Genomic DNA, 16,149 nt, shown 5'->3' with positions numbered 1-16,149 from the left:
CGCCTATGATGCGTAATGGAAAGCAGACGTCACAGAGTTCTTCTGGGTAAGTTAACTCCCCGCCGACTGTGGTCACACCTGAAGTCATTAGACTTCATTTGAATTCCGAATTAGAGTCCTTCTGGACTCGAAAGCCCATCCCTGATAGTAAATATCCTGTTTACATATTTTTTAGAATATAAAATTGAGTGGTGCTGTTTCCTTGGGCTTTCTGTTCTTTCCTGGCTTCTTTGATCTTCATATCTGACATCGATTGGATATGGAAGGAAGCTAGCATACACACATTTGTGTTTTTTTGTTTTTTTTTTAAATTCCACTCAGAATTCGAATTATTTTTCCCAAATGAATATCGATTAATATTGGATCGAAACGACATACACATGGAACAATAGCCAGTATTTTGATCAATATTTTCCAGCATGTCCAATTTGCTTCTGATCAAGAAAGGGATTGATTGTGGGCTTTTGATTGATCGATGGCAATTAGAAGGCTGTTTTTTTTTTGCCTGATTCAATCTTTTTCTCAGTTGGACACAGAATATGAAGTAAAATTGCATGGTGTGTACCACCCTTCAAGCCCATGTAACTTTTAATATTAGATAGCGCATAGATTTCACTGATAATGTTGTCCAGAGAATCTCTTACAATTTACCACTTATATCAGTGGCTCCCAATGCATTCTGGTCATAACACCCCACAAATAAATGTATCCACTGTCACACACTGCAAGGGCTTACCACATGTTTCAAATGAAAAAAAAAATACATATAAAGTATGTTCACCTTTAAAGAAAAAAAGTTACCCTTAAGTTAATAACTCTCATTAGTGACCAACCCAATTATGTAAACTTCAGTGACAGACCACCAGTAACAGATTTCCCTGTACAGATTTCTCAGTGACATATTCCCCAGTGACAGATTGTTAAAGCTTCAGTTACAGACCCTCTCTGATGACAGATACATATATATATTCTTTTGGTTTTAATGTATTAGTTAATTATGTACACTGTACACTAGAGAATAAACATGTTTCAGCAAACTTAGTGGCAGGGCCCTGATGATTCTGGTGCTCACCCAGGACATGAGTCTAAGTAACCACAGGTCTTCACCATAGCAACCTGCAAGGGACTATGGGCCAGTACACCTAGTAGGAGGGAACTACATGGCAGCTTGTTGGCTACCAGGTAATGAATCTTGGGATTTCCTCACTTGTGATGACAAGAACAGAGGGACAAAATCCCACAGTATACAGAAATTGGGAAGTGGCACAAATGTGCGTTCTTCTGTAGCGTTGGTGTTTGATATCTGGACCACAGGAACCAGGACAGCCGCATTCAACACTATTTCAGCACCAGACAGCAGGATGGAGTGCGTTTCATGATTCCAAGCTGGAAGGGAGAAGTATCTGAGCGAAATGGAATGTACTCAGTTCTGTTGTTCGTCTGTTTGGGTTGCGAACCACGTGGTCCCAAATTCAAACACCAACATTACTCATATCACATCAGAAGTTAGGATGATTGCCAAAAGTTTAGCAACCTAGAGTTTATTCTATTGAAGTCACATACACACACCCACAGTACGAATATTTACTAAAACCAGGCCACTCCCATTGTATCTTGGTATCACTGCTCGTCATCTGTTATGGTGTTTTACCTATATACTATACTGTATAAGATTTTTTGAATTAAGTTTCATTTCTATTGCCCTAGATTGTCCATATATTGTATTATATAGTTTTCGTTTGTACTCTGCCACATAAATGTTGGCAAATCAATAATAATAAAAATAATTAAAAAAAATATAAACATCACTGCAGTGTAGCATGGAAAGCCTAGGTAGCAGGATGTGGATCTGAGGGTTACCAGGGATGCTCTGCATAGAATCCAAGGAAACTGCTCTAATAAATATAACCCTTCACCAATTCCTGAGTATTTTTTCTTTTGCATTACAGAACTTTTATAGGATTATTATTTATTGCATTTAGAAAGCGCCGACATATTACACAGTGCTGTACAATAATATATACAAATGGCACAATGGATGACAGATGTAAAGTAACAGGTTATACAACATGGAACAAAGTTATACATGGCAAACTGGGTACAAGATACATTATCATGCGATTTGGGGTGGTCACGGTAGGTCCAGCAATTCAAGTATGAGGCGGTCATTTGAAAGGAGCACCCAATCATGTAGAATATACTAGGGAAGGGAGTACCCTGCCAAAGGCTTAAAATGTAAGGGGAGATGGCCAGACACACTAGGCAGGGCGTACGTTAAAAAAGGGCGCCGGGAAAAAAGGGCGCAGGGTTTTAAACGATAAGCATGAATAACGTTTAAAAAAAAATTGTGCTATATTTCATTTAAAAATGTTTTATAAAGTTATAAATCATTAAATAATGTGTATGAAATCGGCAATTGTAAAAACTTTAATCTTCCCTGTTTAAAAAGTGAAATGTATAATAACGTTTTATAAAAGATGAATATGAATTTTACTAAAACTATACCTAACCCTACTCTCACACAGAACCCTCCCTGTACCTACCCCTAACCCCTAGACCCCCCTGGTGGTGCCTAAACCTAAGACTCCCCTGGTGGTGCCTAAACATAAGATCCCCCTGGTGGTGCCTAAACATAAGATCCCCCTGGGGGTGCCTAAACCTAAGACCCCTCTGGTGGTGCCTTATCCTAAGACCCCCCTGGTGGTGCCTAAACCTAAGACCCCCCCTGTGATAAGCATTAATAATGTTTTAAAAAATATTGTGCTGTTTTTCGTTTAAAAATGTTTTAAAAAATGTTGTACTGTTTTTCGTTTAAAAATGTTTAAAAAATTATAAATCATTAAATAATGTGTAATCATGAGAAGCAGTTATAAAACATTAAAAGTCTCCGGGCGCCGCTTGTAAAACGTTCTTTTTCTCCGGCGCCCTTTTTTCCTGTTGGGCGCCCATTAAACGATATTTATTATGGGAGTGAATGGCGGCGCCCTTTTTGTCCACCTGCCTCATGCGCCCAAATTTCCTGCCTCCCTAGGCAGGGCTGTAGAATAAATATTCAGCAGAGAGTTGCTGCTTGGTTAGGGGATGGGTAGGCAATCTTGAAGAGGAGGGCTTGCTTAAATGTGTGAAGGAGGGGGGAGTTTGATGGGCGTTGAAAGGGAGTTCCAGGGGGTGGGGGTGGCTCTTGAGAAATCTTGTAGGTGTGCATGGGAGTGGGAAAGGCATGGGGCAGTTAGATGAAGGTCATTAGAGAACCAGATGAGGTTGCCTGGTATATACCTGTGAAGAAACTCTGAGATTTAGGTAGGGCGGGTTTTGTGCACAGGATATGTAGCAATGAAAGAGTGAAGAAAAGCATAGGAATGGAAAAAGTAGATAATAGGGTAGAGGAGATGTGAGGAAGAGTAAGGCTAATAAAAAAAAAAGTGGAATTGTTTATACTAGAAAATTATTGTCCACTTTAATTTTCCTTTTTATAATTTTAGTATATCAAAATAAATATAGATATGCTAAAAGCCACAATCCATTTAAAAAATAATAAAGCATCGATGCAGGCACAAATGTTTTCCTGGATCTGTAATGGCACACTTATAAAAGCTAAACAGAGGTTCTTCTATAACTTGCATCACTGTCTGAATCAGGCGGTGCTATGTTCTCCCCTCATTGCTATGGAGTGATGATGGGGTGAGGAAGTGTTTTTAATATATAAAAAGGATTTTTGTTACCACGACCATTTTTTTTTTTAGACAAAGCAGCTTTTGATGGAACCCCCAAAGCCTACCAAAAACAGTTATTGATGTAGGCTTACCCTTTAGGCTGCTTACACACCAAGACGTTACAGGCGCACGTTAGTGCGCCTGTAACGCTCCCCCAACGCACAGCAATGTAACACAAGTGGGCTGTTCACACAGCCCACGTTGCGTTACATATAACGCTGCACGTTTTGTGCAAAGTGCAGCATGCTACGGCGTTGGAGCGGCTATAGCCGCGTTAGACTGTTTGCACATGCGCAGTGGGGGGCGGAGGAGGCGGGGAGAGCCAGCTACAGTAGCCGCACACATGGCTACTTAATATTCACTGCACTGGCGGGCGCTGATTGGCCGGCGGGACCACGTGATGCGGAGTGTCTCGCTCCGCATCACGTGGTCCCACTGGCCAATCAGCGCCACTCTGGGAGACATTATAGGACTCGAGCCGCCTAACGCGGCTCACTCTACCGTCGGCTCTTGCAGCACCATACGTTGTGTTAGGTGCACGTTATGCGACCTTAACGTGCCACCTAATGCAACGTCTTGGTGTGCAAGAAGCCTTAAAGTAAACTCGAAATGAGTTTATCACTCTGTAAAACAACAACAGTGAAAGGTTTTCTTGAATGAATCTATGTGCAGGATTGTGCTGCATCACTTCTGGGATTGCTAATGTATCCTCTCTTCTTCCAGGGAGTTTATCATGAAGCTGAAGGCCTACAGTCACTTTTATGGCAATCTGCCTGCACTTGTTTGCCGTCATAGCACTGTTGTTGAAAATGATACCTTTTGTTGGAATGGACAGGAAATTGCTGAGAGGTGAGTGATTATGTCTGGGATTTGCAACAGTCCTGTGTGAGGAGGATATGTAACAATATGCCGTCTATTAGAGAATAAACCCTTCACCAGTGCAGAGAATAATTACCTTGTAACCCCATTCTCGCAGGCCTCATCATAGTGTCATATCTAGTCAATACTTTGCACTGATGAAGGTTGAAACCACCTGAAAGAGCTGTCTAAAATATGGGTTATATGACTGTATAACATTCCCTACAGGAACAAGTTCTTTTTGTGGTACAATCTAGTGTGACAGGTGTACCCTGACATCAGTATCCTCCCCTTATCTTTGACATCAGTATCCTCCCCTTCCACATCTGCAGAGCTGGAAAATACACAACTGATTATTTTTTGTAATTTGTGCTGCAAATTGCAGGAGGAGGCTTTCTGCTCATCGTTACCCCTCTGCTCTGTATAGTGCTAAGGTGCCAGGCAGTGATGCTCGGATACCCCCATCGGATACCCCCTGCAACTCTGTAAAGAATTGCAGATGATGTCAAAATGCAATGACTACACAATGATGATACTGTTAACCATAGGTCAGAACATCAACCACATCTGTATAATTATCTTACAGTTATTACAATTAATGTAATTGCAATTAATGTAATTATCTCCTTACAATTAAAATGTCACATTAGACTGATCATTTCGGGCAACAAAGCGCGAACATCTTTACATAGTTTAATAAGCAATAGGTGTTATAGAAACCAATGATTCTGGATGTACACAATGAATTTCACACAACACATCTCTATATAGAGGTAGTCCACAGTTAATGAACGAAAATAGGAACTGTAGTTTCGGTCTTAACCTGAATCTGTCCATAAGTCAAACGCTGTCCTTTGTACCTCCTCTATGCCCCCTGCGCCTCCAGTGTCCCCCTCCGTGTCACTTCTGTTCCCCTGTCCATTCCGTTCTGTGCTTCCTCTACCTTCCCACTGTGCCACTTCTGTCCCCCTGTTCCCTCAGTGTCCCCCCTCTGTGGCCCAGCGGTAGATCACAGGTTTGCTTTAAAATGTGTATGCAGAACTCGAAACTAGAGATGTCGCGAACCTCTGATTTTCGAACTTTGAAAAATAGAAAAAATTATGCTGGCCACAAAAGTGATGGAAAAGATGTTTCAAGGGGTCTAACACCTGGAGGGGGGCATGGCGGAGTGGGATACATGCCCAAAGTCCCGGGGAAAAATCTGGATGTGACGCAAAGCAGCGTTTTAAGGGCAGAAATGACATTGAATGCTAAATTGCAGGCCTAAAGTGCTTAAAAACATCTTGCATGTGTATACATCAATCAGGGAGTGTAATTAGAGTTCTGCTTCACACTGACACACCAAACTCACTGTGTAACGCACCGCAAACAGCTGTTTGCATAGTGACGGCCATGCTGGACTGGTGCGCACCATGGCGAGAGTGTGTTTTCAAGCCCATATGGTCGCCGGGCTGTGGTAGCTCAATGATAGAACAACAGTGACTGTCCAGCTGATCAAATTTGGTCTGTCCACAATGAAGCAACGACCTTATTATCTTCTTGTATGTAGGTAGGCATAGGTAGGTGTCCCAGTAGTTAGCTAGGCATAGGTAGGAGTCCCAGTATAGGTAGGTAGGCATAGGTAGGAGTCCCAGTATAGGTATGTAGGCATAGGTAGGTGTCCCAGTAGTTAGCTAGGCATAGGTAGGAGACCCAGTATAGGTAGGTAGGCAGGCATAGGTAGGTGTCCCAGTAGTTAGCTAGGCATAGGTAGGAGACCCAGTATAGGTAGGTAGGCATAGGTAGGTGTCCCAGTAGTTAGCTAGGCATAGGTAGGAGTCCCAGTATAGGTAGGTAGGCATAGGTAGAAGTCCCAGTATAGGTAGGTAGGCATAGGTAGGTGCCTCAGTAGTTAGCTAGACATAGGTAGGAGACCCAGTAGTTAGCTAGGCATAGGTAGGAGACCCAGTATAGGTAGGTAGGCATAGGTAGGTCCCCTAGTATAGGTAGGTAGGTAGGTGTCCCCGTATAGGTACGTAGGTGCCCCAGTAGTTAGGTAGGCATAGGTAGGTGTCCCAGTATAGATAGTTAGGCAGGGCCTGGCTGGCACAGTAATAACAATTACCAAGGTCCAGCTGCAACAGATAGGGCTGTATAATTCAGTGAGCAACACACATCAGGAAAACATTAGAGTGCTCAAAAGAGCTGTTGAGGGGTGCTATTTTAGCAATAACAATCAGCCAGGAGCAAGCCAAGAGCCTAACTAATCTTTCCCTAGGAGAACAAGTCTGCAGCAGCTGTCCCTAGTCTGTCTCTAGCAGGCACACGAGTGGGTGTAATGGCCGGCAAACCTGCCTTATATAAGGGGGGGGGGGGGGGGCTCCAGGGCTTAGTGTAGCTTGAATGGCTACAATGTGCCTGCTGACTGTGATGCAGAGGGTCAAAGTTGACCCTCATAGTACATTATGGGGCGAATCGAACTTCCGCAAAAGTTCGCTTGGTCCAGGTGAATGCGAACCCCCAAAGTTCACCTGGAACCGCTCGCCGGTGAACCGTTCGCTACATCTCTACTCGAAACCCACTATATACTATAGTGTAGCACAGAAAAATATTATTTTACCGAGTTAAAAAAAAAATATTATTTGAATTTTTTAAAATCGATTTTCTCAAAAACTACTACAAAAAAATAACATGTTTTGCTTGTTCTCACAGAATTACATTTTGTATTTTAGGGCAGTTTGTATCAGCAGGTTGTTTGTAAGCTGGGTGTTCATAAGTCAAACATTCCCTGTAATTGTACTGTCATCAATATTGTACACCTACAAATTGAACAGAATTTAGAGGAATTGGTGTCTCTCATTTGTAATAAAAAACAAAATCTTACAATGATGGCAAGACGTTGTCAGAAAAGTGGACTATAAATTCAGGAAAATGGACAGACAACCTTATGAGATCAATCTTGCCACAACTTTGTTATGGACTGGTGCATGTGTTCTTATACAGCAGAATTGTGTATTTTTCTGAACTGAAAAGAAATCTACAATATGTGAGCTATAACAAAGTGTGTACCTCTTGAGAAAGGACACAGGTTGAGATTGAGCATAAGAGGAGACAGGAGCCACTAATCATCATAGTATTGCTGACTGAGTTACAGCAACGTATCTCTAATCAGCACAACTAAACTATTAAAGTGGTCTGAAACTCTGACATAACATTCAATAAAAATGTGTTTTCCTACTTTTTATTACTCATACAGTTATCATACTTGCTTTTGTGCACACGTAATATTGTCTTTTTACAAATTACAAGTTTCCAAAGTGTAGCTTATCTTATCCTGAAAGCTGGCATTGCATTTTATTATTTTTCTGTTATAACTGCTTTTTATTATATATGAAAATCTTCTAATGAGCTATTCTGAACACTGTGTGCCTAAAGCAGAGACAGTTTGTTTGTTGTTTGTTTACATTCCAGTGTTGATACATTTGTGTTTAATAAGTAAAAAAGATACTGTTCTCTCCAGTGCAAATGGAGCTGGAGCTGAATAGCAGGAAAAAGTTCTTTGTTTAACCATTTCAGTGATGTTCTGCTAGAATTTTTTTCTGGGATAGTAGCTTTGAAGCTGTGAGGAATCTTTTAGAGCAAAGTAGAAATGCTGGCATTCAGACCACTTTAAAATATTGTGTTAAGTTAAAGAAAGCCCAGATGGTGCTAGGACACTGTTTTCTTATTATAATCATTATTTTATTAATGAAAGGTCCAGCATAGCACCAAAAAGTGTAGAAATTATCAAAGTGTTTGTCTTCAAAAAGACAAACTGTAACTCTGTAAAAGGCAAACTTCTGTTTTGCATAGTATTTTACCAAGGATGCTTTTTGGTCTCTTTCAGCTCATTACAGATTAATAGGCATTCTGGTTTACCATGAGCTCGCTGGGCAATCTGTAACTCTTCAAAAAGAGCACACCCATCCCTTGGTATGTAGAGGCCTACTAACAATAAGAGATGCATTTCATAAAGTGTAAAAATGCATGATTCTCCAAATCAGTGGAGGACACCTCTATTCTTCTTCTGTAAAATCCAAGAACTCCTCCAAACATAACTTAAACAATATAAATATAAAAAGCTCCTACTTGTGAATAGTTCAAAAGATAAAATTGTGTCATTGAACAAACATACATCTAGTACACTTACATCAGGTATGTCAAACCGGTCCTTTGAGGGCTGAGGTTCTCCTACATTTTCACACAGCTCAAACTAATTGATGAATCCGAATCAGGAAAGGTGTGGCCCATCAGGTAGAACACATTCCTCTCTTTCTCAGTCCATTATAAAACACTGGCATGAATCTAGACTTCCAGGTCTGGAGTTCGACACCTGTGACTTAAATGATGGGCCCAACCACTGGACCCTACACTGCACATGACACCTGTTTGTAGCATGAAGTTGATACCTTCACTTTACAATGTTGATACCTTCACTCTGGTCAACCAGTTCCATCTATATCTTTACCAAAGGCTCCATGTTTCCAAGGAAAAGAATTGAAGAGTTTTCATTTTATTACCACTTTATCCACACTTAGGCTCTTTCTATACCTGTATTTTGTATGTCAGGGTGCATCTTGCAGTGGAAGGACAGAGGTGTCTTCCACATTTGAAATGCAGCAATTGTTACCCTGCATATGAAAAGCAGCAAACCTTTATCCACATAGGAAATGCAGAAAATGTTACCACACATATATAAAGCAGCAAACGGTACCTCACATATGAAATGTGGCAAAAATGTATCCACATACAAAATGTGTTGTGTACTGACCCCTATGCAGCAGGTAACCTTCACAGTGCAGTCACTGCCTTCCAAGTTATTGGTATTTAGTGGACCTTGATACAGCATGTGCCTCTTCACCTACTGTATAATGCAACCACTGCACCCCCATATTTTACTATGCGTTCTCCTGCTGCAGCCTGTCACACACCTCATCATCTGCTATGATTTGCTATGATTTGTGTGTTGTTGGTGCGCAGCCAGGGTCCCATTGGTTATGCAGCAAACTCAGGGCCTAAATGAACCACATTCGCACCTACTGCCTGTGCACTCCCCCACAATATCTCACTATGACCCCTCTGCTGCAGCCTGCACACTACTCCACACTATATCTTTGCCAGTGTAATAGCTTCTGGCCACAATCAAATACCTACTAGCTCAATGGGAGTGCCTGATTGGCAGTAAACCCACTGCTGTCAACATGCATGTAGGCTTGAATAAACATTTCTTGCTCAAGCAAGATATCTTTCTCTTTCATGATGATTGCTGGTCTGCACCCTTATGTCTGAAAACCATCTTTGGTATGTACCAGGCTTTAATTCCACCATTAAAGTGGACCTGACCTTGCATAAGACAGAAGGAAAATATAAAGAATTACATCCTGTATATATTTAGAGAGTTTAGCCTAATCCCCCCCCCCTCATCTGTGACTAATCACAACTGTAATTTGGTCTCTCCCTGTGTCAGCTCAGGAATGTGTAAACACAGGATGTTAACCCTATGTCTGCTTCCATGAAAACAGGAAGTAGACACACTGCAGATTTATTGCAGGATTTGTATCAGCTGTAACCTTTAAAGGTCATTATGTTGTTGTGTATCTTTTAGAGCAGAGCGTTCAGGTCTGCTTTAAATAAAATTTCCTCCCCCTCCCCCAAAGATAAGTGCCCTCCCACCACATTTGAAATCATATCCACCCCTGTCTGAGCCATGTCCATCATACTTAGCTTGCCTGTCAATGCATCAGAGGGCCTTTATTTGCTGTGGGCATAGATCATGAGTGGCGTATGTGTGACATTTGAGAATCTGAATACAAGCATGTTATGTGTGTGGGCGTACATATGGTACTGTCCTTTGGTGGGCTGCTGAGATTTGGGTTAATCTCCTCTGAGAATTTGCATATGCAGATCACTGACCTGTATATGATGAAACCTTTTCTTAATGACGGCTACATTATCCAGGGAATAGGAGTGAAATTAAGTTCCATTTCATATTTCATACGCTGGTATTACAGATTCCCAGCACTATTAAGGAGGAATTGACAGAAGTATATGTCAGTGTCTCAGCAGTAAGTAACCTTAGGTTTTAATTAACCCCTACTTAAAAAGCCGACCCAAAGCACTATAGGGATGACAAGGTGTCAGCAGATAATTTTTAAAAATTACCCATGCATCAAGGATATGTATGTAAGGATATGAATAGCTGAGCCTGAGGTTCTGCACGACCTCTATTTGTCCAACGGAAAAAGCCATTTAGGGAGTTTTTTCCTCATCTAATTTAATGTGCATTTAAAGTTTGATTTTTGCATTTAATGCTTAATGGAAGTTAATCAAGCCTATGTCAAAAGTCAGCGGAGCTCATCTACAACTCTTTTACTCAATTTGGAATACTTATAGGTAACATCTAATAGAGGCAATTCAGCAGAGTTTTAACCTATTCTTTATTATTCTCATCATTAATAAAATTGGGTCTCCACCTGAAGCCTTTTTAGCTTTGGATTGTAGCAAAAACCTTTATACTTTTAATACTATTACTGTCTACTTTTAAAGGAAACATCAGGCAATGTAACAAAATGAAATCTACTTACCTGGGGCTTCCTCCAGCCCCTGGGAGCCTATGTGTCCCTCGCCACAGCTCCGCTCCAGGCCATTCTCCCGGGTTCCCCTCCGTAGCAGCCCCTCTGTGTATGTGCAAGGCCGTGCTCACGTAGTCAGGAGCTTTGTGAGCAGAAACATGTCCCATGTTTCAGAGAAGTGAGTAAACTTTACTATCATGTAACCTAACCCTACCCTCATACAGAACCCTACCTCTACCAGTGCCTAACCCTAAGCCCCCCCCCCCCCCCCCGGGTGTCTAACCTTACCCCCCCCCCCCCCCGGGTGGTGCCTAATCCTAACCTTCCCAATGTTTAACCTTAAGCCCCTCCCCCTGGTAATGCCTAACCTTAAGCCATAAGGTCCCCACCACCATACACTCCTAACACTAAAGACCCCCACATCATAGCGGCTTTAAACAGTGGCTATAAGGGCTATAAATGGTAAATAACGGGTGCCTGGGGGCACCCAAATTACTATTTATACCCGCTAATTGGGGCTTTTAACGTTGCCACCTATGGCAGAGCTGCTTTTATGAAGGCGCCTCAGACAGCCTTATTACCTGCTGCGATAGAAAAAGCAGTATGCATTTTTTTTGTGTAGAATACATTACCTTGTGTAGTGTATGAATTTTTTTCTTATTATTTTTCCTGCTAAAACGCATAAAAAATTAAATTATTAGAATAATTTGAAAATATTGCCAAAAGAAAGTCTATTGTACTTTGCCCTGAAAAAAACTACAAAGACTCTAGATGGGAAATGGTTAAATGAGTTGATAATCCAAGTTGTTCTCGTACTTTTGGCACATGAAATATGTTATGCTGGGTAATTTTCCTAAGAAATTAAATAAACAAGCAAATGATTTACAATCATTTGTTTGAATGGGCTCTTATTTTACAGATTTAGAGCTTGCAGGGAAAAAACAGTGTATGTTTTATGTCATATTTGTAAACAAATACTAAACATTTTTATGGTTTTTTAAACTTTCTAGCACAAGCTTTTGCTTAGTTTTGGATCTTTTCATCCACTGGCATCAGAGTAGCATCCTAGTCTCAGAACTTGCCTTGATTAAACAAGTGAACAGACAAAATGTCCATGACCAAGGATTCCAGCGGCCATTTTGAGAGAGTCTACACCCCAAATTGGCCATTAAAATTTAATATTTATATTGTGCTGACATCTTTTGCAGCGCTTATACATAGTGTCACTAGCTGTCTCCGGAGGGGCTTACAGTTTAATCCCTACCACATTCGTATGTCAATTCTAGTCTAGGGCCATTTTAAGGGAAAGTCAATTAACTTAACTGTATGTTTTAGGGATTTGGGAGGAAACTAGAGTGTGCGTAGAAAACCCATACAGACATGGGGAGAACATACAAACTCTGTGCCCTGGCTGGGATTTAAACCAACGTTCCAAGGTGAGAGTGCTATCCACTACGCCACTAGGCACCCCAGCCAGGAAAGGAATGAGCAGCACAAAGGAGGAGTGCCACAATACACAGATGAGGATGGTGGGGTGAGATGAGGAAGCATCTTCAAGAAGAAAAAACACAGAGACAACAGGATCCTGCAGTGCACTGCACTTACATCCAGGCAAAAAGTAATTAAATATAGTGAAATCTTATTCACAAATGTGGGTTGCAAAAAGGGCAACCAGCCAAATCGGCAAGGTGAGATTCTCTACTCAGGTGCTCCTAGATGTCTCTGGGGACAGTTGTTTTCCTGAAAAAAAGTCTGGAACCAGGTGCATGTAGACAAGACAGAACTGGGGCGCAGCTTCCCAATGGAGGGTGAAAGCGGGAGGATGGGGGTGTAAGAGGTGCCCAATAATAGATAAACTACATTAAAAGCACATAAAAAAAAAGAGGTGTCTTACCTGCAAAGATGACACAGAGATGCTCAGAGCTTTGGCTAATTAGATTGATTGACTTATTGGCCTGAGGAAGAGGGCAGAGACCTACAAAACGCATCGCCAATATTTTTATTAATAAATCCCTATTGCTACATTTCTGTGTTATCATTGGAGGCAAGCCATCTTATTGAATTTGCTTTTCATATGCTTTTTAATGGTGCTTTTTAATGTTTATCAATTGGGCACCTCTTACTCCCCTCAGGTAGGGTTGGGTTCATATATTTGCCCAGCATTCATTAATTTCTCTTAAAAAAAAAATAAAAAAAAATAAAAATATATATATATATATATATAGAGAGAGAGAGAGAGAGAGAGAGAGAGAGAGAGAGAGAGAGAGAGAGAGAGAGACTGTGTCTTGCGGGGTAGCTTATCTGTATCTGGAAGCTGCACTTCTTTATTCTCTGGTAGCATCCTTCAGTAAACATTATCCCATAGATAGCAATTGGTAAAAAGCTTCCTTCCTCTGTTAGTTGCAATGATGCTTCTTCTCCCATCTCATATTCTGATTAGTGCCCAGAAACCTCTGCAATGGGAGCTGGGTTACTCTGCATGCATTTGTAAATCAGATAAGCAGGAACCATAGAGATGAACTGACTGTATCGCCTTTGCTGTTGAGAACAGCATGTGTATACTTTACATTATATGCATAAGTACTTTTTGTGGAGGCATTTTAGTTTTTGCCTAGGGACATATGTTTATTTCTCAACTCATCTGTAAAATTAATTTTCATCACTTTTCCTGGAGAAAAATTACTCAGAATAAACGGTTCCTTATTATCTTAAAGGGAACCCGAGCTAAGAGACATATGAAGGCTGACATTTTAATCTCCTTTTAAACAAAACGCATTGCCTGGCTGTCCTGCTGATCCACTGTCTCTAATACTTTTAGCCATAGACCCAAAGCAAGCTTGCACATCAGGTATTTCTGACAAAAATCTAACACGATTAGCTAAATACTTGTTTCAGGTGTGTGAATTCAACACTACTGATCAACAGTAGATCAACAGGACTGCCAGGCAACTAGTATTGTTTAGTGTGTACCTGTAACAGAAAAAAGTTTATTTTACTTACCCGGGGCTTCTTCCTCCTGTTGTGCTCTGATCAACTGAGACCCTCCGAAAATTCACTGACTTGTGAACGAGATGCAAGGTACTGCGCATGTGCAGTCCCGGCCGCGGGAGATTGAGAAGGCACCGGGCCGCCCATGCGCAGTAGCCCATGATAGGCGACTTTTCGGAGAGTTGCAGCTCATCCCTCGCGGCAGGCTTACTTTAGAAGGAAATACATTTGTCAGACTTCATATGTCTTTCACCTCTCACCTTCCCTTTAACTGAAATATTAATTTTCTTTTTTGCTTGCTGTGCGCTTTTATGTAGGTTTTATATAGATAATGTGAAATATAGATAAGCCAAGATTATATGAGAAAAGTTTTGTGAATTGATTCCAATTATAAAGCTATGTACCCACTGAGTGATTTTACAAATGATTTTTCCTGCAAGCGATGGTTTTTGAGCAAGAATCGATCGTTTCTGTGCTCTCGTGATGTGGGTACATGTGCGCAAACGACGCGCGGCAATATTGACCATCATGATCATATCTTAAAGATCTCCGACGACTCCCGTGCCGTGCAAAGTACCACAATTGTTTGAAATCTCGTTTACGCCTGTCGTGTGCCGGCGCGTGACGTCCAGGGCAGTTTCTTGGGCAGTGCAGGCAGGGCGACCACCCTGGATGCAGAGCGGCAAGTAGAAGAAGGGGGGCGCAGGCAGGAGAACATAACCACTAGGGAGCTGGTGACGCACGGTGCAGCCAAATGGAAGAATAAAGATTACCAGCACAATCACCTTCCTTAACCCCTCCTGGGCTGCCTGCGTCCAACGTCAAGTCATCATCACATCACCACTGCGTGATGACACCTGATGTCCTGTAGCGTTACTGCAGGCTGTCAGTGTGCGGCGTCCATGGAGGAGCCGGCTTTCTGGGCTCTCTTCGCCTGTGTGTTTTCCCGGTCCCTGCTTCCTCCTGGATGAGCAGCTCGTCACCAGTAAGTAGGCAGATATACTTGTGACCTGTGGCTGTGTGACTGTCCCTAAAGAGCAAGGGTTTGCGAGTCCACAGGGTGGGGGAAAGGGGGCACAATTTTTACACTATTGCTGGGTGCAATTTAGCCTAGAAACTGTCCTGGTGACGTCACATGTTCCCACGGGTCGGAAGATGGATCGAGGAAGACTCGTTCATCGGGCTGCATCACTAAGCACACCCCATTCATCTAGTGGTGGGTGCGGAGCTTAAAACCCTGGCAATGTATAGAGCTGGCCTGAAGAAGATTACTCTATCTACAACATTTCAGTTTTAATCCAGCACTTGACGAATCAGTCAGTGTATTTTTGCCACCGTGCAACCGGCAGACAGTTAAAGATTGGTCATGTAGAGAGCGTGGGTGATGCCTGTCACACCGGCATCTATTCCGCAAGCAGGAGAGCTGTAATCTGTGATGTACACACTACACATGGCGGGCAGCATGCTGCTCTAGATGGAGGCAGCCAGTGAAATATGAAGCCATCGGACGATTGTGATCTATGACAGAACTCCAGCAGTGCAGAGAGCCGCTACAGGACTTGCAGATGAAAGTGTGAATGATGGAGTGTTGGCTCCCTCCAATGAGAAACATAACATTAGAACTATGTGGAATACTCCACAAGCTGCTCAGGCATTCAGAACACCATCCACATCCATAGGCTCCTGCATGCCTTCGGTAAACAAATACATTGCTTTCTAATTTGTGCACGTGCCAAAATATTTCCTTTGATGTTCTCTTACATTGTGGAAAGAACAGACAATTTAGCCAGCAGCTTCTAAGTTTTAAACTGACTTTATTATTAAGTTTGTCCTTCTCTGCTGGGTAGTTTAAAGGGCTATAAACCTAAATTATAGCTTTGATGTAAAAAAGAAATGTTCAAGTTGAAAAAGGCAAAGTACATCCAAAAGTGATTGGGTGTACACGGTTACCTCCCACTGGCTTGCTGTATCACCTGGGGGAGGGGTGAATACATTATTAT

At 41.8% G+C, this 16,149-nt stretch overlaps 1 protein-coding gene across 3 annotated transcripts in view; it reads left to right on the top strand.

The window, feature by feature from the left end:
* Nucleotides 1-16,149, top strand: part of GPC3 (glypican 3) — a 662,823-nt gene that overhangs the window by 369,488 nt on the left and 277,186 nt on the right. For all 3 annotated transcript variants that reach the window (XM_068250947.1, XM_068250949.1, XM_068250948.1), the window contains exon 5: nt 4,437-4,562. In XM_068250947.1, coding sequence (XP_068107048.1) covers nt 4,437-4,562 — 126 coding nt within the window. The remainder of the gene's footprint in view (nt 1-4,436; nt 4,563-16,149) is intronic.

The sequence above is a fragment of the Hyperolius riggenbachi genome, chromosome 8 (genome assembly GCF_040937935.1).
Source record: "Hyperolius riggenbachi isolate aHypRig1 chromosome 8, aHypRig1.pri, whole genome shotgun sequence".
Lineage (NCBI taxonomy): Eukaryota > Metazoa > Chordata > Amphibia > Anura > Hyperoliidae > Hyperolius > Hyperolius riggenbachi.
This window is presented reverse-complemented; position numbering and strand designations above follow the sequence as displayed.